This window comes from Passer domesticus, chromosome 5 (assembly GCF_036417665.1).
Source record: "Passer domesticus isolate bPasDom1 chromosome 5, bPasDom1.hap1, whole genome shotgun sequence".
Taxonomy (NCBI): domain Eukaryota; kingdom Metazoa; phylum Chordata; class Aves; order Passeriformes; family Passeridae; genus Passer; species Passer domesticus.
In genome coordinates this window covers 39,634,650-39,657,381 of record NC_087478.1, presented here as the reverse complement: position 1 = coordinate 39,657,381, position 22,732 = coordinate 39,634,650, and the positions used below count along the sequence as shown (strand labels likewise).

Genomic DNA, 22,732 nt, shown 5'->3' with positions numbered 1-22,732 from the left:
ATCCCAATAAATGTCCCTCTTTAAAGACAACTATTAAACTCCAGGAAAGCTGAGGACAAGGAGCATCTCCTACGAACATAAAACCCCCCCCAAGAGCTGCCAGCAGCAGCAGGGCTCTTTCTAGGCTGGAGGAGCGCGGCTGCCTCCGCGGGGATGCGCGTGTCCCGCTGGCGCAGAGGAGCCGCCTCGGCGGCGGCAGTCCTCGCTCCCCACCGAGCTGCTCCGCACCCCGGCAGCCCTTCCAGCCCTTCCTTCCCGTGAGCATCGGGCCACCCCGGCGGCGGCTGCTGACCCGCGGGGCCGTGGAAGCGCCGGCCTCGTCTGGGGACCGAGATGGGGACAGGCTGCGGCGTCCTCTGTGCTCTTCACCCCCGCTCCTCTGAGAAAACACGACCCTCCTGCAGCATCTTCCCCGCAGCGGGGACTCCTCTCCCTAATCACCTCGTCTTTGCGAAGGTCTCCCCGCCGAGATTAACGCCGAATTTTTACATATATGAATATATATATATATATTTGTAATATCTGAGTATTAAATATAGAGCGCAATACCGGCTCTAACCGGGTCTTAAAATCCGTCCTTCCTCAACAGGAAACAATAAATAAATAAATAAAAATCAGATTGATTCCACATCACTGTTAGCTCCAGGGACCAGATTCTACTCTCATTTACTTCTGTGCAACACAGCGGACTTCAAAGGAAAGGAGAGATGTAACCTAGGGGAGAATTGGCGCCATGTATGGCATTCGTTCTCCTTAAAAGCTTGAAAACAGAAAGCTGACTTCAGCGGGCTAAAACCATTTGAGAGGGGTTGGACAGATCCCGAGGGAGAAGGCGGCAAAGGGAAAACAAATTCTGTGCTGAGGTGAGACAGCTTTGAAAAGCATCTTTCTTCAGGGACCTACTCCCTCCGCCAGGCAGCCCCGTTATTAAGAGCTGCATGCAGATGTGCCGCTGTGTTTCCAGAGATGGAGTATCTCCCAAACCTTCTGTGAAAGGGTGTTATGTGTGATGGAGAGACGTTTCGTGACCAGAGGTGGTGTGAAGGAGCTCGCCCCTGCAGCGCATAGGAGCTCCTTGGGGGAAGCCTGTCCGCCGGGACGAGCCGGGCGCTCACAACCGCGGGAGCCTCGGCGGTTCCGCTGGGCTCTCCCGCGGGGACGGCAGGCTGCCTTACTCCCGCCGTCCTGGAATTCATTCCCTTCCTGAGATCAGAAGTTACAGACCAAGCGTAGTAAAGAGGATCCCGCATGTATTTCAAAAGTCTCGCTGCCGAACAGTCAAAGAATTTGGGAAAAGAAGTGTGTGACTGCGGTTCGGACCTCCGTTTCTGGGTCCGCGGTCGCTGCTGCTCGTGATGGCAGTTTCCAGCCGAAACAGGGCTACTGCATGTTGAAGGCATCTCCTCACACCCTGGCGTTTGTTTAAATAAAGTGAGAACGGCAGTAATACGGGCGATGATCTCCCTTTCAAATGTCCGGGAATCCCTATCCCCTCCCGTCCCTCCTCCCCATTTCTAATATGGTTTTTAACTATGGACAGAAAGAAGATTTTTGCTTTTTAATTTCTTTACACCAACACTTCTCTTCCCTCCAGAAGAGTTAAAACACGAAATTTATTTAAGGATTGAACGGGAGGAAATTCGCGCTACCTGGGACTCGGCTAAACGAATTTTGGGGGTATTATTCAATTCCTTCCACATACGCACACTCCAGCTGTCTGGGGAAGTGGACGGTGAAGCTATGAAGATAAGGGCTGGGTGTTCCCGCGGGAGGGCTGGCCCCGCAGCGAGGGGCGGCTGAGGGATGGTTATAGGGGAAGAAGGGAAGTGTACGTGTTTTCTTGAATAGGATCAAGCACCCCAATAGCCGCCGGGGGGGAGGGGGGAGGGCGTGTGAAACACGAAGAGAACTGTCTGTCTTGAAAAGCAGGTGCTCAAATGGTTCAGCATTTCCACAAGCCTTCTGTTTTGTTTGCTGAGGCTTTACCTAGGAGCTCATTTCGTGCTCAGACACGGAGATTTTATTGCATGAGATGGGCGTAGGCTCCAGGGAGACCCTCTGAAAAATCAGCCTCTCGGTCTCTGCCACTCGGTGCTGCCACTGGTGTGCAGAAGAAAAGAAAAAAAAAAAAAAAAAAAAAAAAAAAAAAAAAAAAAAAAGGTGTAAAAAGACACTCTGCGACTCGTTCCATATCTCTCTCCCAGTGGAATGCGGCGAATTGCAAGTTACAATCCAAAACATAGCTTGACTAGGTAATAATTTTCCAGACATCCTGTTTGTGAGAAGAATCATGTGAAATATTCATATTGCCAGCAAGAAGAAGTGCATACATTTTGAAAGAAGTTGAGTTTTGGGGACTGTTGGATTTCCTCTTTTTTTTTTTTTCTTTTGTTGGTGGGGTTTTTTTTTTGAGTTTTTTGTTTTGGTGGGGTTTTTTGTTTGTTTGTTTCTTTCTTTCTTTCTTTCTTTCTTTCTTTTTTTTTTCCTGGGGGGTTGGTGTTACGTGGAACATCACTATTTTAATCCTTGAAAATAAAGACTGTGTTTCAGATTTCAGCAGCCAGGCTACAAAAGGTCCCAATCCAAGCCCCCTCTAACGAACTTTCTTCCTAGCAGGCAGGTTTTGTTCACCTGAGCAAACACAAATCAGTTCTGGTGTACGTGGATAGCTTTAAGATTTTCCGTTCGGAGAGGAAATGTTTAATTGACACTGTTTGGAGTGACTTTACCAGAAACCTGGGATCTGTAGGTTCAGAGATCAGTGAAAGCGTAGGAGCAAATCGACTGCACTTCTACTCGGCAACTTAATGTTAATTCTGCGTGGGCAGTGGACGGGTCTATGGAGCCCCTCTCACCTCGCACAGGGAAAGTGGTGTCCCCTCTCATTAGGCTGGGCCCGAGCCTGGAGCCTTTCCCACTTTCCCAGCCAGGCTCGAGGTTCAGACGTTTCCCGGTCTAGTCCACAAAACAGCCCGAACGTAACGACAGCAACCATTTCACGGTTCCTGCAGTTTGGCGCTTTGACAGTACCTCAGCTGCTCGGGAGGCATCCCGTATGACACCTGCACAGATAAAATGAAGATTCCATGCGCCTCAAAGGCATATTCAGGGGACAGGCAAGAAACTTGGTGAAAGGGAAAGCTACCCCGTTAGGGAAGCAGGATTGCTGATTACTGTTAGGGCTGGACAAACCTCGACAATTTTCTTCTTGCAACAGATAGTGACGCTTCCTAAACATTTTTCCTTTTTTCTTTTTTTCCCCCTTTTTTTCCTCTTTTTAACTCAAAATTGAATGAGATAATATTTAGTGTGTTGATGTAATCTTAGACCCATAGGAAATCTCAGCAGAGATGCTGTATAAAAGCATTAATCTCTTATCTTGATCTAGTTCAAATTATAATGAATCCTACTTACATATGCGTTATAAAAACAAATCCTACACGAATTTAATCTATGCTTCATCGGACTGCTATTGTAGCCCTTTATCAAGTTTAGAAAGGATTTGAAAGTTGGGTCGTGGGACTCAAAGCCCCGTGCAGTTTGGCACCACCGCACAGAAGAGGTTTGCTCCTCAAGGTGCTTCTCCGGTCCGATATATGTATTTATTCCCCTCCACTTCCCCCCTACGCCGCACTTCGACTAAGAGCAGGATATCTGGCTTCTGCTCGGGATGTTAGGTAAGGCAAGCACAGAGCTGCTCTGTCTGCAGCCCGGAGGAGGCGGCTGTCCCCCCGCCCTTACCGGGGGACAAAGCTTCTGGCGGCTCCGGCCGAGCCGGGCTCCAGCAGCCGGAGCGGCCCTTCAGAAGCCAAATCCTCGTCCCTTCCCCCTCTGCCAAGCTTTCCAACAAATTATAGACATATTCCCAAGGCAAAAGACAAACATCGTTCTTCATATCACAGAAACAGACGCCTTAGAAGAAAAATCTTGACGTGAAAAAGCACTTTATTAGGTTTTTACGGGTGAACATTTGCTTCTGCTCCCACCCTTACCCCTGGAATTTATTCCCAAGGAGCGGGCCGACCCCCAAAGGAGCTGACAGCGAGTTTGTAGTGAACAATTCTAAATTACCCCTTTCGCTCTCCTATCGCCAACCCACGCTGTAGGACACTGAGCATTAGCGTACCCACGCAAGGGAGCAAATAAAAAGGAAAGCCGTCCTTTGCAAGTTACCCAGCCTTCCCTGACGGCAGTTTGGTACTGGGATCACCCCGAAAATATAAGGGCTACATTACCGGAGCGACCCGAGGCTCTGAATGTACCGAGAGGCCTGGAGAGTGCGTGGGGGGCTGCCTTGTCATCTCTAGATGAATTGATTTCTTCTAAGGCATGAAATATGGGTCGACATTGTGGTTTCTAAGCACGAAGGTAAAGGAAGGTGTGAGACAGAAGGGGCAGGGTCTAAGAAATAGATCCCTGTTCAAGTTGGAGGTACTAACAAATGGATGCATTGAGCTGCTCTGACAAGGACTGCCGGTTTTCAAGGCTACCTCGTTTGAAAGAACCCTTGCTTTTTTTGCCTTTTTTTTTTCTTCCAATGCGATGTATGCTAGATGCGATTAAAAACGTGTAATTCAACGATGCTGAAAGCCACAGGGCAATTTTATCCCGGTCTTTCAGCACCGCCTCTGTACAGCTTCAGCCTTATTTTGTCATTTGCTGAGAGCTGCCTGTATCTTTTGAAACGCTAGCCTGCATTAAGGAGCATCTATCCCCGAGCCTTTAGATCTGCCCTTCTTACCAGAAACGCCTAGATGGATACGAAAAAGAACTTAGTGGTTAACCGATATGGCGCTAATATTTCATCCACGGGCCTCCTTCTCCTCCTTCCACCACCCCCTCCCCGCTCCCCCCCACCTTAAAAACTTCAGCTCTTGGAAAAACATAATATTTTAAGCTTTCCACACAAATATTGATATTGGCAAATAAAGCCAGCCCCCAGCATTTGGTTAGAGACAGTCTTCTTTTTGTTTCTACCCCGGGCAATCCAAATTAATCCACTGTATTACAAATTGCCTCGAAATATTTCACTTTTCCTGACAAAACCCATACCCGGCATATGTCAGTCACCATGAGAGACATTTTTCCTAGTCCGTTTGTGTGCTGGCTCTTTCTAGACTGTATCAGACAGCGATGGGCAGCGAGATGACATGACCCAGCAGGAAATTCTCTTATTTCTGTTTGCATTTATGCTGTGGCAAGGCACAAAATGTTTAATGTTATCAAGTAATCAAGCAAAACTGCGTAAGCTTAAATCTTTGCCTTGCCTCCTGTTCTCAGGGCAAGAGGTGCCCACCAGGTGAAAGCAAATCCCTCACTTCGACCATTTGCCACCACATCCAGCGCACCTCTCCTGAGCAGGGGCAAGTCCTTCCCACATCGCCCTGGCCGAGGCTCTGAGCTCAACCCGGCACACGGCCAGACTGCGCATTACATGAAAAGCAACAACTTCCCGAGTCATTACCTGAAATTAAATGCGAATGCAAACGGCATAAACGTGAAGGGGCTGTGTAAAATGCAGCTCTTTGCAATTGTTTTTGTTTTGTTTTGTTTGATGCTTTTAAAAAAAAAAATTGTTTTTGGCCAAATGTCGCATAGAAACCCATGGGTCTGGCCCCGCGCTGGGCACTGAAGCTGCGGCTCGAGGAAGGGAAGCCAGGACCTGTCCGGGTTCCCTCGGTGCCGCTCCGGAGCGGGGCGCACGCAGCCGCTCCGAGCTGGCACCGGCCGCACCTCTCACAGAACCTGCAAACTAGAACCTAAACTGCGAGGGGAGAGAAAAAGCCACCAGAAACTGACACTTCTTGAGACTGCGAGGCCGATATTTTTGTTCTCTTATCTCCTAGCCGTGCTAATCCCGCAACAATCCTTTTTTTCTTGTACAGGACACCCTCATTGAAAGAAAAACTGTTGGAGAACTGTATTCAACCACACGAATAGCAACGGATTAGACACACGAGCCAAGCCTACGGCTGACCTGTGTTCTTGCAATGAATAACCTCTCGAACCTTCCCCTCCCGGTAATGGTGACAAAACCCACACTATTTGGACAGGACAGATCTCATCTCATGATTGGAATGTAGCAGGAATATACAGCCCATTTTATTTGTGTACTTTCTTTTTTCAGATTACTGCTCACAAGCTCAGAAAATTGTGCCGATATGAAGCAGGCATTTATCCGGTATCAGAATTTAACTAGCTATAGCATTCTCTCCTGAAAAGCTGTCTTCCATCTCAGGATGTATGTGGAACACCTTGGCTGTGGCTCAGCTATTTGGTACTGCTTACTTGCATTCAGGATTGAAGTAGTGCCTCATAAAAAAAAAAAAAAAAATTGCTAACTTCCTGTTCCTTTGTACAAGTGTAATTTAACAAATGAGTAAGTTTGGAATAAAGAAAATCCGACCCTTAGCTATTAACAAACGTGTTTATTATCACTTCTTAACTTGGTGAAATCGGCATTTATTGTTACCCACATAAAATGCTCTTACCTGTTTTATTGCTAAAGAGCTATCAATTGCATTTCAGTCAGATGTAATTTTATATCTTCCTAGGTATTTGGCTTATTTAATGTTGAACGGGGAAAAAAAGCACGCTATATCAGTAGCAATCAATCAACTATGAAATTAAGAAAAGGTTACTAACTCCAAACAAATCTATTTAACATTGGTATGAAGACCAGGGGAGGAACAAATGCTAGTCTTTGACAGCTAGTTAGGTACTAACCTGTGGTGTCAGCATCTGTCACCAAAATAATGGAGAAAGTGACCATAAAGGACAATCCACTTGTCTAAATGACCTGTAAATAACAGTGTAGCTCATAGTGTCATGAATTTCAACTTCCAGTCCTTGTAAGGATGGTCAGCCTGGCGAAGTTAGTCAATATTTCCAGTAAAAATCTCTTCAGATCTCTGTTCATTTGGCGTCATGGAACTTCATTAACATCTCTCCAACAGCTATTTTATTGCTAACCAAAGTTCAGCACAACTTGGCACCAGAAAGTGCCTTCAGGATGTAGCCATGGGCATGTGGTCAACATTTCCTCATCGTCTACCTTGAAAACCAGGAGACCAGTTGTCCCCAAGACCCAACCCTGCCTTATGTATACTGCTACTTGCAGGCCATACCTGCCTCCTTCCCCAGACTTGGCATATTTTTCTGACTTTGTGTGAGAAGAGAGGCGTCCCATTCCTGCATCTGTGACCAGTTGACATCCCAATCTCATATCTATATAGATATATGAAAGTATATGCAAAACTATGTATGAAAGTGTATATGAATGTGTATATATATATTTCTCACACAGGCTCTAAAACAGCAGTGACTGACACAGATTAACATTCAAATACAACTATTTCACAACTGCTATAAAAAATTAGTTAATTTTTCAGTTATGACTGTGGAAAAAAATAAACAAAACATTAAAACCCCAAGTTGCTGGGAGTTGCTTTTTTTTTTATCCAGCTAATATAGCTAAGTACAAACTGCTTGGAACTCAGATGTAACATCAGGCAATTCAATATTTTATAATATAATTAAGAGTTCTATTCCTGCTTTTTTGGGGCTATGTGGTAATAGCTACTTTTCATATGTGTTTTTCTGACAATTAAGATTGCACAGTATCCCACAATATTAGTCTGGCTTCCATGAATGCTAATAGAAGGAATTTTAATATGTATCAAGGAAAGACTGTGCCTTCATAAACATATATCGCTGTTATGAGAATCCGAAATGAAAATCAAAGAGATATTAATCCAATATATTCCTCGTAGTACTTTTAACTATTGTAATGAAAGACCAAGAGACAGTTTTGCAGTCACGTGTCTCAGGCCAGATTTGGATGCCACCTGTGGCAAAGTTTTTAGAAATGCAAACACTGTACAGTGGACACACCTTTAATGAATGCATGTGCGGATAATAGGATTATTAATAATTAAAGATAGCGATTTACTCGGTCAAAATGTAACACTAACACCCTGCACCAAAACAATGTCAGTGCTACACATTGGCTGTTTGTATATCTGTTCAAATACGAAATGCCTTTGAGCAATTCTCTTTTGGGTCAGCAAGGGTACTGCATCTGAAGTAGATAAACCTGCCCTTTATTCAGCGAGAAACATTCTTCACAGGCTTTTGTCATTCAGGTGTGGGTGATCTGACATTAGCACCTCGTTAACATGCAGACTGTGCCTTTTGGGGAGTTGTGGGTTTTTTTGTTGTTGTTGTTTTTTTTTTGTTTTTTTTTTTTTTCCTTTTTTTTTTTCTTTCCTGTTGCTGCAGGTGTTTTTCCAGATGCCTCGATTGAAACAACAGAGGGTTTAGAGAACTCCTGAGCACACCTTCATATAAGTTGCACAGGAAAAGACAGTTCAGGGATGTGTTCAGGAGAGCTCGTAAAAAGCTCTTCACTTTGCTTTGGCGAGTAACACCCATCAACGGTTCAACACAGAAATGCACCTTGTTGTTTTCTTCTTTTTTTTTCTTTTTTTTTCAAATGAGTGCTTTTCTACATTCCCGAGTCTCAAGCTTCATACGTACAAGGAAAATTTTTAAAAAGAGCTCATTCATACGAAGTCCCTCCTCCTTCATGTTAAAGGATCTTCAGGGAAGAGAAAAAAGGGTGGAGGAGATGATGCTAGCTAGCCTTGAAGAACTCTGAAGCACCGCAAAGGCAGGAGCGCATGCAGGAATGCAGTTTCAGGGTTCTGTGATGTAAATTTTGCTGGACTGTTACTGACTCATAGCCACTTCAACATCAGAACAGATAGACAGAGAAACTTACTTTTAAGAATCTGATCTTGTCCTAAATGGGAATTACAGCATCAGGGGGTAGGTGTGGGGGAGACAAAGAAAAGTGGTGGGGGGGAAAAAGAAAAAAAAGACTAAAATGAAAAGAGAGAACTAAAAGAAAATCCCCAAAAGACACAAAAACCCCCACAAAACTGCTTGCAGAGTAGGGCTTGAAAAATTTGTGTCATAAATATCCACCACGTGTATCATCTGTGTTACCTCTGACCTTACATACTCTAAGATGTGATGATGAACACCAAGGCATGTGGGTTGCTTCACCTTATCCCTGAATGCAATAAAGGTCTTTCTGCTAGCTTGAACAGAAGTTGCACCTTGCAGGTTTTTTTGTGTTTGGTCAGACATACTCCACTTTGAACACTGCAATTCTGAGAAAAATGTGTTTGATACAATAAGACACATCATTATTATGCATTGCAATTATGTAATGAAAACAGCAACAAGTTTTGGCATACTTTATACCTTAATTTCTGTTGCGTATATTGCTTAACTTATGCAGACTAAGTGTATTATGAACCTAAAAGGTTTGTCAGTGAATATTGTCACTCCAATTTATAATTTATTAAACTGTATATTAAAAAGCTACCATTTGTCTTTGCAAAATAAAAGGCCTTAAAAATGTTGCCAAAACATTTTATTTAGGCTGGGAGGTATTTCTCATTCAGAAACACCCTGAAAACAAAGAGATTAATTAGGCATGATAATTTTTATAAAGCAGATATTTTTTTATATATAGATGTAGATACAGATGATACAGATATAGAAAGAAGCATAAAATCTAATATATCCCTTATTTACAGCTTTAGTGATGTGCACTATATTATGGATACTCTAGACAAATAGAGGGGACAATCTGCAAGAGGTGTTAAGCTATGAACCTCTTGATTTTGTATTTCGATTTCCAGTTAACACCTGTAACAGTGGCTACACACACTGCCAGGTGTAGTGGCAGACATTTTGAAATAACAAAGTTTTTCCTACAAAACTTATAACCTTGATGTTAAAAGCAAAATCAGAAAAGCTCCAGTATTTGTTGGTGACATTTAAAAGTCATTATATTGCAAATCCGGAAATCAAGCTGAACACTAACTTCATACATTTGGAAACTAACCAGGCACGATAAACATCTACTCACATTTTACACTCTGTTGACAACCACAGTATTTCTATAGTCAGGTTAAGCAACCTGACCATAATTCCCCAGAAAGGCAAAGAAATCTTTTCTGAAATAGTGTCTGTGCACTGACTTTTCAAAAGCAAAGTGATAATAAAAACAGGACAGTGGTTCAAACAAGCAAAATTATTACTGGAGGTTTTCCATGAGATCAGCCATCTTTTTATCTGAAAATGAATGCAAGTACTCACAAAAATGGAGAGAAATGCTTTTAACCCATAGTTAGATAGGTATGTCAGCACAGAAATCACTTTACAAAATAACATCATATGTTAATTTAAGTATATTTTAAAAACAGCCACAATGCAAGAATTCATGTTCTTTACTGACTGAAGTTTCAAGCCCCATTACCCTCTCCAGCTCTTTCTCCATCTACAGGGGGTTGCGGCTTATAAAAAAAGGCAAGGAAATACCAAAGACAGCCTTTTTAAAGATCCAATTAGCAACTTATACCCTCAAAGTGGAAATTATTAAAGTAATGTTAGGCTTTGAAATCAAGGAACATTTTCTGTCCTGTATGCTGATGGACAAAGCATTGACTAGAAATAATGAGTAAGGTACTCATGAACAGTAGAAACAGCATTTCTTTTTCTCTTGATTTCCTTGCATCACAAAACATTTACACATGGGTCTGAAGGAGCCTGTCTATGTGAAAAAATTAGGTTGGGTTAACAGTAACATACAGATCTAATTTTACAGTATCCAAGAACAAGATGAGGACCTTTTATTTTTTAAAAAATCCTCTAGGAATCAGAAGTATTTGAAAGTATAAAACCATAACAGGTTGCTTTAACATATTATAATAATAATTTATGATGAAAGATCTAGAGGACTACTCATCTTCCTAATAAAAGGAAAGTGCATGCTCATCATTGGTATATTGGTTCAGTAAAATATTCTGAACAGACTTCTCTAAGAATGGCATTGCTGGCTGTTATACCTCACAACACACTTTGCAAGCTTGCATTTTATTTTGTGAGAAAATGAGAATTCAGTGTTTCAATATGTGATATACATCACATGAACATGAACCCTTGTTACATTCGGACTTCTCATCCAGTTCTTATAAGCAAGCCTAAACTTAGTCACTGTACAACAAACTTTCTAGAGTTAATCCGTTCTGCATTCTATACCATATGAACACATAAGCAATTGAAAACACAAACTCTGATAACTTACTGACAGGTCTAAAATACTTTGACAAAAAAATCCCACAAAACCCCAACCACTGTAACCATGTATAATAAAATAAGTCAAAAGTAGTTAACTGAAACTGGTTTATTGGTAATAAATGAAAATCCAACAACTGATATTCAGAGGCTTAAAAAGAAACAGATCTCCATATGCTGGCTGTGTTTGATTAAATCAACTACTTATTTCCAATATTCAGCTAATATTTTTAAACTTTTGCCTTTTTTTGCCTGCTCCCCATCCTCCACTTAGCTGCACAGGATGGTCTCGAAATGATATCCGTTCTGTATGAGATGGACCAAAACATGATTTTTCTGGAGTAGAAATATTCTTTTCTAAACAACAAAACAGACATGAAATTAAAAACCAACCAACCAAAACTCCCTAAATTTCACTGTACCATATTCTTTTCAAGACAATGATATTTCTAGGTCTAATTAGAAAGCACACAATTTTTACAGTTAAGTATCACCCACCAATTAAAAGTAATACAAGTAATTTCACAACGTAGTACTTTTAAAAAGTACTTATTCAAAAAAGACAGTAAAATAACTAAACAAAAGTATCATATTTTTAGAAGTGTCATTATCTATCCATTTTGAACTTAAACACTTACAGAGATACTCAATGCTTTTGCACAGAAACTCATCCTTCAAGTGGATGAAGAACTAGTTCAGAAGATATATCTAATTAACAAGTTTTGTGGTTATAATAGACCAAATAAAAGAGAGATTTCTTTTGTTCAGAGCTCAGGAATACTTAAATGCTGGATGGTGCCACAGAAAAATTTAAGAACACATAGGAATATGTGAAACAATCACTTTCATTGCCATGCATACAGATGCTTGAGTAATTTAGACAGTGGTTTCTAAAAAACTCTTCAGAAAATTATTCAGATAAAATAACCAGTAGGCATGACTAAAGGTATAATATTTATTTAAAATAAATAAACATTTTACACATGATAATATCTTTCTTTGGCATGTGACAAAATCTGTGAAATGCAACCCAAACTTCACAAGAGTTCACAATGATGTTCACAATACAGCAGTTCATGTCTGTGAGTATATGTATGTACGAAATTAACATGCTAGCTTATCAAATACGTATTTTAAGAACAACTTTTTGCCACTTACCAAATGAAAATACTACTACCTATATAGTTTCAGTATTTTTGATATTTTAATTTTTTAGTATTTCTCAATAGAAAGTAAATTTCTCACAATACATAGTGACAAAAAAGTAGAACATCCTTCTCTGTACTGCTGTATAAAACATAGCTATAAATTTCAAAGAGTAAGAGTTTCTTTGTTTTCTCATGAATGCTTTCCTGCAGCCTTCTAGATCTAAATGTCAGGAGGTTTTCCCAGCCTACAGTTCCCTTTCTTATGAATTCTTAAATTGTTGCAAATGTATCTTAATAAACACTTCTCTCTTTTGAACCAAGAGCTTTCAAGTATTTTTAAAATTATCTCCATTCATCTTCTTATGGCTCTACAGATGTAGTCAATTGTTTTTTCTTAAAATATATAATTCACACTAGATATATCTCCTGAAGATTTAAAATTCTGATATTTTGACTTCACAGCATTCCCAGTTTCCTTCCCTTTGGATTATTTCATTTAACAGCTCAAATGGTAGGAGATCTCTCTAGTACAGAAAGGCTTTTGTTAAAGAGCAAAGAAAATATTTAATTAAGCAGTAAACTTTCCATTAATTATTTTGCCTGGGAATCATAACGTGTTCATTGAAGACTGAAACCCTCAAATTAGTAAATTAAGTGGTTAATTAGAGAAATTTAAAAATAAATCTAACATAGTAATAATATTATTTTTAATTGCATGCCTTGAATTTCAAAAAATATTTTATGAAATTGAAAACATTGTTAAACAAGAAAAATAATTAAGAATGGAAGTTTTTGTTAAAATAAAAAGAAAAAGGAAATAGCTATTGCACACTTAAATTGGAAAACAAAATTGGGGCTAGCTTATGCTTTTTCTGTGCACTCATCTTCAACAAGGTATCCACAATGTAGGTAAACAAGACATACCAGAATTTTTTCTATATTTTGACAAAAAATACATTTTATTACATTATTTTAAAAACAGAATAAAAACAGATGCTAGAAAGATAACCAATAATGAATTTGAAAACTAATCTAGTAGTGATAGACTAAATATAGGAAGACAGTCGACCTAATCCTAATTGCCTGATTTGGATTATTTCTGGACTAACAGCCTTACTTGTTTATGAACCTATGTGCACTGCTAAATAGTATTTTGGATTATGATGGATTTCAGTAATCTGTATACGTAAGATTTTTATCTCTCCCCTTGTAATTACATAAAATCCATTGTAAGGAATATATTGTCCTTACATGGGTATGAAATATGTATTATTGTTCCATTAAAAAAATCCACAAGACCTGCTATGTGCAGGTTTAACATGTCAGAGGCTGTCCCAAAGTCTGACAGTCATGGGTCTTTTTTTTTTTTTTTTGTAACCTACTCTAATTAGACTTTGTAGCACCTGCTTTAAACTTTATAATATAATTGTAACCTAGACAAACTGACTTGAAGCACAGACTAACTCTGTATCCTTTCTTTCCACCCTTTACACAGTTCTCAGCACTATTAAGCCAAAGAAAATAAAGCCATTGTAGAGAAAGATTAACTAATTTGGAATGAAATATCTACAGAGGGGTTTGCTGTAAATCACTGTAAATCATTCGCTTTGTATGTCCCATCTTTCCATCTTTAAAATGGCCATAATCATGTTTGCACTTCTGGTAAAGCACTTTTGATATCTACTAAAAAGTACTAAGAGATGGGTACTATTATCAATGCTGCTGTTCCACTTATCAGTGGTGGAGTGATGAAAGACAGAGCTGGCATGGAATATCAAAAGCCTATTCCCTGAAGAAGAGTTCTCAAGGACAGATAAATCCCACCAGCATAATGCAGTTTGCTTACTTCTATCCAGATCACAGCTACTTCTCAGATGTTATACTAGTGGTCATTGTAACTGTTAGTGGCTAAACATTATTTATGTTAATTAATTGATTTTTATGTTCAATTAATTAATTAATTGAAAAATTGTGTCCTAAAGCAAAGAAACCTAATTACCTAATTTATATGAAGGTATTAGTCAAATATGAGAAAGGGTTTTGCTGCAGTTCTTTCTCCTAGAGTTTAATGCAAGACCAAACAGAAAAATTAATGAAAACATAAGAATAGAAATCATAGATTCATGAAGGCTGGAAAGGACCTCTTAAATAATGGAGTCCAACCATTAATCCAGCACTGCCAAGTCTACCACTAAATCATGTCTCTAAGCATCACATCCATATGTTTTCTGAACATTTTTAGGGATGGTGATTCCACCACTTATATGGTCAGCCTGTTCTAATGCTTGACCACCTCTTTGGTGAAAAAAAATTTTCCTAATATCTAATCCAATAATGATAATCCAATAATGAATGGAATGTGTTGCAAATATGGGACTTACCTGATTGATCATACATATGCTCACAAATTACTACGCTTACTTTTACTTCATGTTTTTTGCTATTCCAGTGAAAATCTAGGTATGAATATTTCACAGTGCTCAAGTAAGAGCAGCTTTGCACTTAAGTGTAAAATGAGCATCTAGGTAGAATTTTGCAAGAAGTAAAAAAAAAAAATTGCATATTAACTAAAAAAATTCAGTAACTTTGTTGTCAATACTTGTGTTTACAAAAGATTTTCTGATTCTGATTTACAAACAGGCAAATTTTTTTTCTTCAGAAATATTCAATAAAGACACCTCCATTAGGAAATGGTTAGAATTTTGTCAAGATCAAGGGAATGAGAGAAGACGAGAGAGTCTGGTAAGGGATGACAGTGGCACTTTGAATTGATAGACTGAACCTAGAAATAGTCCTTAAAAACAGTCTTGTTAGAAAAAAAAGTCACAAACCAGAAAACAAACCTAACTTTCTGAAAACCCTCAAAATATATAAAAATTAATCCTTATTACATTTTTTCTCTTATATTTATTGATTGGGGGTTTTATTGAGGGACCTTACATATTTCTCTTACAGCATTACTAACGATGTGAACAGTTTTACAGCATGCTTGGATTTGCAAAATCTCCATTTTCCCATAAACTGCAATGTATCCTGCAAATGAATGGTTTTGTTTGTGAGCTAATTAAGAGAATACTAGCATGTGAGTGAATCACATTACTGCTATCATAATTGCTTAATTGGTAAAATAAAGGTGACATACATGACATAATCATATTTTACTGTAAAGAGGCATATATTTCATGAATAGGCATAAATACACACATTGGTATGCACGTGTGCATTTGTGATTTATGAATAATTGTAAGCATAATCACAATACTTTCAGTTCATGTTATGTTCCTTAAGTGTGTTTGTAGTGGGCCTTGCCCAAAGGCAACAGCAGAAAGATTCACAGCATCTCAAGATACTATATTTAGTATTTACTAAACAGAATTAGATTAATATATTAAATGTAAATGAACATGTTTACTAAATGTAAATTAGAACAATTACATCGGGTTTACTATATACAGTACTGATATTTTTGACAACAACTATTATTATTATTACCATTACTTGTACTAGAATTAAATAGAATGGCAAGTATATTAAGTCTAATTTAACAGGGTACATGGTCATTCTAATACCAACTGATGTGGGAACAAATCTTAGCCAAGAAAAGCAATTTAATTTCTGCTACACTAAAGCAGGCTTTGGAAGGCAGGCTCTAACACTTATTTACTGTACATTCATTTACTTGTAACAACGTAATATATGAAGCTCCAGTAAAGTCTGAGAGACATTCAGATGCCTGCATATAGCAAAAAACTATTTTCAGTATGTGCTGAAAGCTTGTCTTGGGTAAAGTCACATGCTTCTATTTCCTAGCAGTCACTTTTTGGTGGTTTAATCTGTTTTCTGCTATCAATTTGTTCTGGTCTTTTTTTTGTTAAAGCCTGGGTCTTTTAACAAATGTCAAGGTTTACATATCCACTGTTTTGATAAGTAATGCAATATGTAAAATGCTTTGAATGAAATTCTTGGTGTCCAAGAAGAAAAGCTTTGTTAAAAGGGTTATGATAGAAATTTTATGATGCATAGTAGACGTCATAGGACATTTATCGATTCACCTAACATTGTATGTCTGGAGATATAATTTATTCCAAAGTCCTTACCATATTGTATTACTTAAAAGCAAATACAGCATAAGAAGGCATGGAGAAAAAAAAACCTCAACATTTTAGTGAAAGTGACCAGAACAAATCCTTAGCAGCAAAGCATTTACATCAATTTAAGCTCTGGAAAGAAGGTAGGTTCAGCAGGTCTGTGAAAAAGGCAAATGCTACAATATCAGAAAGGTTAACTTTTTAATAATGTTACTTATGCCTATCTTGAAGTTGAATTTTTTTTTTAGTTGCATTGTTTGCATAAAAATAGTTATTGCGCTGCAACTTTGCATTATATTTTTAACTTCAAGATTAATATTTAAATAGCATTGAAAAGTCTGGGGATCAATTTATATGAAATACCGCATGATATGTAAAGATACATCTCTTTTTTATGGAGATTTGGAGAAAGGCTATACTCATGATTTTTTTTTTTTTTAAGTCAATGGTGAATTTTGTTTATGAATGTTCATGACTTCATGCTGGTAGGTTTAGAGACTGGTTCTAAAATTTTATAGAAAAAATGAACTTAAATTTCTTTGTTTATCAAACATTGATGCTCTTCTAACTAGATCATGCTGACAATTATATACTTGAATAATCTGAACTATAAAATGTGACAGTCATAAGAGATAACAATGTACAAAAAATATTATAAACATTTATTAATTACCATTCCACACAGTTAAAATAAACACAATAAACATAGTGCTCCAAATACATTCCTGTAAAATACAACTCTTTTCTAATTACAAAAAAGATTTTCAGCACCACTGCTTATAAAAGTTCAATATTTATTTTGTGTTTCAGCTCCCTATCTATTTCTCCAATTTTGACCATTTAGGATTAAATTGAGTGTGTGTCTGAAATTTTCCAAAAGGTTGGTCACTTCTAAGAAAATATATAAAATATTTGTATTGCCCTTTGCAGACAGATCTGAAATCTATCGAATAACAGAGCCTTCCTTTTAGGAGAAGTCCAAATTTGGATCAAGTATATATGGATTGAAGTATTTCCATGAACAGAGAAGGAATTTTTGACCTTTTGGGCTATAGTCACTAAAATACCAGTAGAAACATGCTTTACCATGATATTACATAGAGCTAAGCAAGGCTATTGCTGAAGATAATGGTGCTAAGTCAGGGAACTTAAAAGCCTGCTTGTTTCATGCTGTCTGTGGCAGATGGAGAATAACTACAGGAACCATGCAGAGGGTAAGAATCAAAACTCCTACAGGAAGAAGATTGAGAGAAGAGGCAAAGGGCTGCAACTAAAATCCGAGTGAGAAATAAGACTGACTCAGAATCAAGGTGAGAGAAACTAAAGCTAACTCGGTAAACAACGCCCTGGCACAGGAATGACTTGACAATGACTTGACAATGAGACTGACACAGAGCAGTGAGAAAAACATGGAGAAGAAAACTGTGAATTGGCAAAAGAGAACTGTGCAAGAATAAAGAAGATGGATTACGGGGCACTAGATGGTTCCTAACTCTCAGAATTAATATAATTAAAAGAAGTAAAAATACAGGTAATAATGAGAAAGAACACAAAGAATAAGTACATTAAGGGTTGGACTTAAGATCTGCCTAAACAGTACACTAAACCAGGACGTATTTGGAGGAAGTCAAAACTAGAAGATGGTGAATCTGAGGAATAATGTCAGGAATAATCTGGATTCAAAAAGAAACAGAAAGTGAGAGGGAAAAAAGTAATCAGATCGGGATCTGTAGAAACAAACAGAAGACTTGATGGCATATGTGAGAAAGAAGAGTGGATGGGAGAGGAAGCTTAGGCTGCAATAAGTTGGAGGGGAGAAACAAGAACCATTCGTAGTAAAAGAAAGGATTACAGAGCACAGCCATGGAAAAAACAGCAAAGAAAAAGAGACAAATTAGAAGGAAAAAGCAAGGAAAGAAAGAGTGCTTTGGGAAAGAAGATCTTATAGACAAATCTTTACCATCCAGTGCAAAAATCTTGTGAAGTAGCCAAACATAAGTTATTGGGCCTTTCTGTGAAATGACTTGAGAAATATTTTTGAATCTACTTAACGAATATCCCACAGCAAAGGAAACATAACACTGTTATTATTTACTCAAATCATAGGACAGAAATCCTTATTGTTGATCTAATGGTTCCATAGCTCTAAGTGGATATCTAAGTGAACTGTAAGCCAATGTCTCAAAATGGACTTTTTTATTTAAGCTAGTTTCTCTTCAAAAAAATCCACACTGAAGAACTCCCAAACCCTAGTAGAAGAGTATGAGGCTGGTAAAATGAAGCACTTAGAATTTAGAATATGCCTCTGTGTATCTGTTCTTGAATTATTTTTATAATTGGACACACAGATGATGAAATGAGACCTTGTATAATTTTTTCTCCCTAGCCTGTTAAATTCAACAAAAGCAAGCTCTACATGCCTTTAAAATCTGCATTTAGATAATTTTTAATATGCAACCTCAAAGTCAATTCAGCAATATCTTTTAGGATGTCATTCTGTAGTCTGTTGAAAAAGATTAGATATATATTGTTTGATGATAGTCAACCAATACAGAGAAAAATACATATGTATGAAAGAAATATGCACAAGAAGCCCCTTGGTAAAATACGAGCAAATTCATAGAGTGCTTAAAAACAAGATGCTTATTACACCGAGTTTACAAATCCTAAATGAAAGACAGCAGTCCTTGAACTAGAATATATAGACAATAGTGATGACTAAGAAGAAAGGAACAGGAAAGCAGGAATTTTTTAACATGAAGCTGTACCATACACTGCTTATAACAAAGTTGAAGGGTTTTTAACAACTCTCATGAAAGAAAGGGAGGGGAAAAAAATCAAGGTGGGGGTTCTGTCAAGAGCAAAAAGAATTGAGTAAGATTTAAAAAGGAAGTGAAATAAAAGCTACTGTGTTTTTTTCTGAGTTGGAAGATGTTTCACTGTAAGAAAGACATAATTAAACTTCATTAATTTATTTTCACTGATTAGGAGAATATAAAGTGTGAATTTATTGGAAAACTAGAACTGACAAATGTTTTTTAGTGGAGATATACATGGGTCCATTTTTTGAATTAAGGCTAATGAAGGAATAACAAGGTTCAGGTTTTAATTTATTTAATTTGTTTTCCTTGAAAGCAGTTTTACTGATATCAGAGACTTCCTGAAAAGCTCAAATTCAGGGAAGACAAGAATTAAGAATTCTGGGCAGTATTTCAAATAAAAGTTAGAGGCACAGATCCCATTGCATTTCACTTTCAAATTTTGGTCAGGAGATTGCAGTTCCCAAGGCAAATATAAAGAAAATTAAGTTTAAACTTGCAGAGAAAAAATCCCCACAAAATTGTGATGACTATGTACATCATGTAACCATGTACTATGACATGTTAGACAATGTAAAATATTTGGTAGACTCATCTGCATGTCCAACATTGGTTGGTAATAAACAGATTAGGATGACAGAAGGTAGCTGATCATCATAGCCTAGTCACAAATTGGCTATTAGGATATGCCAAAAACCATACTTTCTAGCTAGGTACAAAAAATGCTTGTCCTTTAACTCCTACAAAATATTTCTATGCCCATCTTGCAACTTAATGCTGACTACAGTAGTAGTGTTCAGGAAAGAATTAAGATGAAAAATACAACCAGAAATTTACACCAATATTTATGGAGTTAATAAAAATTATAAAGAATGGTCAGACTCCCTGCCCTCCAACCAGCCCCACCACAAAAAATAACCTCAATAAATAGAAAAGAAAAAATAGTTACTAGGGAGCATAAAGCAATAACTCTGAAGGAATATTGTATTCCTTCTAGAACATAATATAAGTACGTTCTAAGATCATAACATACTGGACATTAACAGAAGCAAAGTCCTAAATTAGACAGATAACTATTTACTCCAGCTGAACAATGGCTATTCTTTCTTTAGGTTATAAATTTTTTAAAACATTTGGTCAATTTAATGAACAGTTAGTTTTCCCTTTAAACATGTAACAGGGAAGCAAATCAAATACTTTTAAGTAAACAAATGCTTTCCTTAAACTGAGATATACTATGTTAAAAGCATTCCTTTTATTACTTAATTAATTTAGCTTTGTCAAGGAACAGAATTAAATTAGTTTAGGATTAATCTATCCCATCCAAATGTTTCACAAAAAATAGGAAATTTGGCTTTTAAAAAACTTATAATAGTTTAATTCAGAATTCAAAGAACCTGCCTTTGGAAAAAAAAAATCTATAGAAAGAACATAAAAGTTGGGAAGGTCACAAAATATTTCTTAAAATCTCGATGTAGCCTTTCTAAAATCCCCTGTTAATAAAAAGATAATAACTTTGAAGTGTAGTATGCTTTGCCGTAACAAAGACATGATAATTCATACATTTCCCTACATATATAAAAGCTATGAATTTGAGCAGGATTTTTTAGTAAATATATTTAAGAAACCATTATTTTGTATTTCTAGACTTTGCTTTTCAGCCCGTAAGATCTCAAAAATTTATTCATACAATTTCTAAATTACAAGTTCTATATAAGGAACATGCATGATACTCCCAAATAAGAGGTTTTGATTCCTAACAATAATTGAATTCTGAGGAACAGGCACAACTATGGATGTTGGAAAGTGAACTCAGTAACATTTTATTAATAAAGCTTGTCAAATCATTGAGGTTGAGATCTTCTGGAAAAATGGTACAAGAACTTGATTTAAGAATTTATTGAAGTGACAGCACCTCTAAGGTCACAGAATCATTATAGTAATATAATACAACTGCAGGTTTACTCACAGGGAACACACCTACTAAATCACCGAAACAGTTTCTAGGCATCTTCATTTAATATTTCAGAAGGCAAAACCAAGAGAGACTATAGAACAAGAAAGCATTCTGTAACAAGCACATTCTCAGCAAAGCCAAATTTATAACGTTTTCAGGTTGAGGATATCATGGGCGTAATGATTTATTCTGATCACTGAAAAGCAAGTCTTAAGAGAAATAATGTAATAAACATGTTTCTATACTGCATATGAAATGTAAAAAGGTGATAGTAATGTTTGCTTTCATATATCATAAGTGACACAATTGAATGTATCATCGCTGTTTAATTTCTTAAATCCATGGTGATAATATTTATAAAGACACGTAAGCAGAAACATATTTAAAAAGACATAAGACCTGGGCTTTTTTTTCCTTAGTTCCTGGACTATTGAATACGTAGGTATGGTGTAGAAGATGCATTTTTTGAAAGTATACCTATATAAGCAGATATTGTAAACTCTCTGTCTCTCCACCCCCGCTCCCTCACATTTATGACTCTGCCAGTTGGTTGTTCTTCCCTGCTCCTTTCCTAATCTCTCCTTCTTGAAGGTATTATCAATGGCACTTTTTTATTTTCCAAAGAAAAACCTGTTCCCAAGATCCACACAGGCAAGTTTTACATGTTGAAAGAATTCATATTAATTTGCTTTTGGATGGAGTTACAATATAGGTTACAGTCTAAACAACAGCCATACACTAATATGAATGCAGTTTATACACTTTAACTCAATTATTCAAGATACGGACACATTTTATTCTGAATATATGAATACAACGATAATTTTGTCATTGACATCAGTAGTTTAGAGTTACCTCACCTAAATTCAGGAACTTAGCAGCTAGAAATCTCGTCTAATTTAAATGGTGTGGCTTCATCACTAGCCAATGGAGAGAAACAAGAAAACTAAGGACACAATTCATTCTTTTCTAAGATGGCAGGCAAAAAGACAGAATTATGTTCTTTTTCATTGGTACAATTAACTTACACTATGATGATAAATTTTATGTAATCTAATTTTAGGAATGTAAAACAAATGAATAAGCACAAACATATTGAGTCACTATATTTTTTGCTTGCGGTGAAGTAATGTAAATAAATCTTCATTCTAAAGCCTTTACAAAGTATGTCAGAAAAATAGAGATTTCAAGTACTTTTAAATGTTTTTTTTTAATTTTAATTTTTTTATTGAAAGTGAAAATTCAGCATATATGAAAACATAATCAAAAAAGTAAATACACTAATTTATATATATAAAAATTATATTAAATACCTGATTACTATTTTGACAACATTTCAAGAAACTTCGCTACTTAAAAAGTTTTAGGATTGATAATTTTGCTAAAGTTATTTAATACAGCTTAAATTTTCCATAATGTGCTTTTGGGGGGTTTATATCTTTATTTATTTGAAAAAAACATTGTACACAAATATAAAAATAGAGTATGTCATATTATCAGAAATATATTAACATTTCTTCAGTTACATTACACAAAATAAGACATGAAACTTAAAATTCTATAATTTTA

The 22,732-nt window shown here is 37.1% G+C and overlaps 1 protein-coding gene across 7 annotated transcripts in view; it reads right to left on the bottom strand.

The window, feature by feature from the left end:
• Positions 1-2,987: 2,987 nt before the first annotated feature.
• The window catches only part of LRRIQ1 (leucine rich repeats and IQ motif containing 1), a 111,048-nt gene continuing 91,303 nt past the window's right edge, over positions 2,988-22,732 (bottom strand). For 2 of the 7 annotated variants that reach the window (XM_064419640.1, XM_064419643.1), the window contains one exon: positions 8,332-9,176. In XM_064419640.1, the coding sequence (XP_064275710.1) occupies positions 8,902-9,176 (275 nt within the window). In that variant the 3' untranslated portion in view covers positions 8,332-8,901. Of the gene's footprint in view, positions 3,063-8,329; positions 9,177-9,425; positions 11,509-22,042; positions 22,084-22,732 lie in introns of those variants that run through there. The other 5 variants (XM_064419644.1, XM_064419645.1, XM_064419642.1 and 2 more) reach the window with 4 other exon arrangements.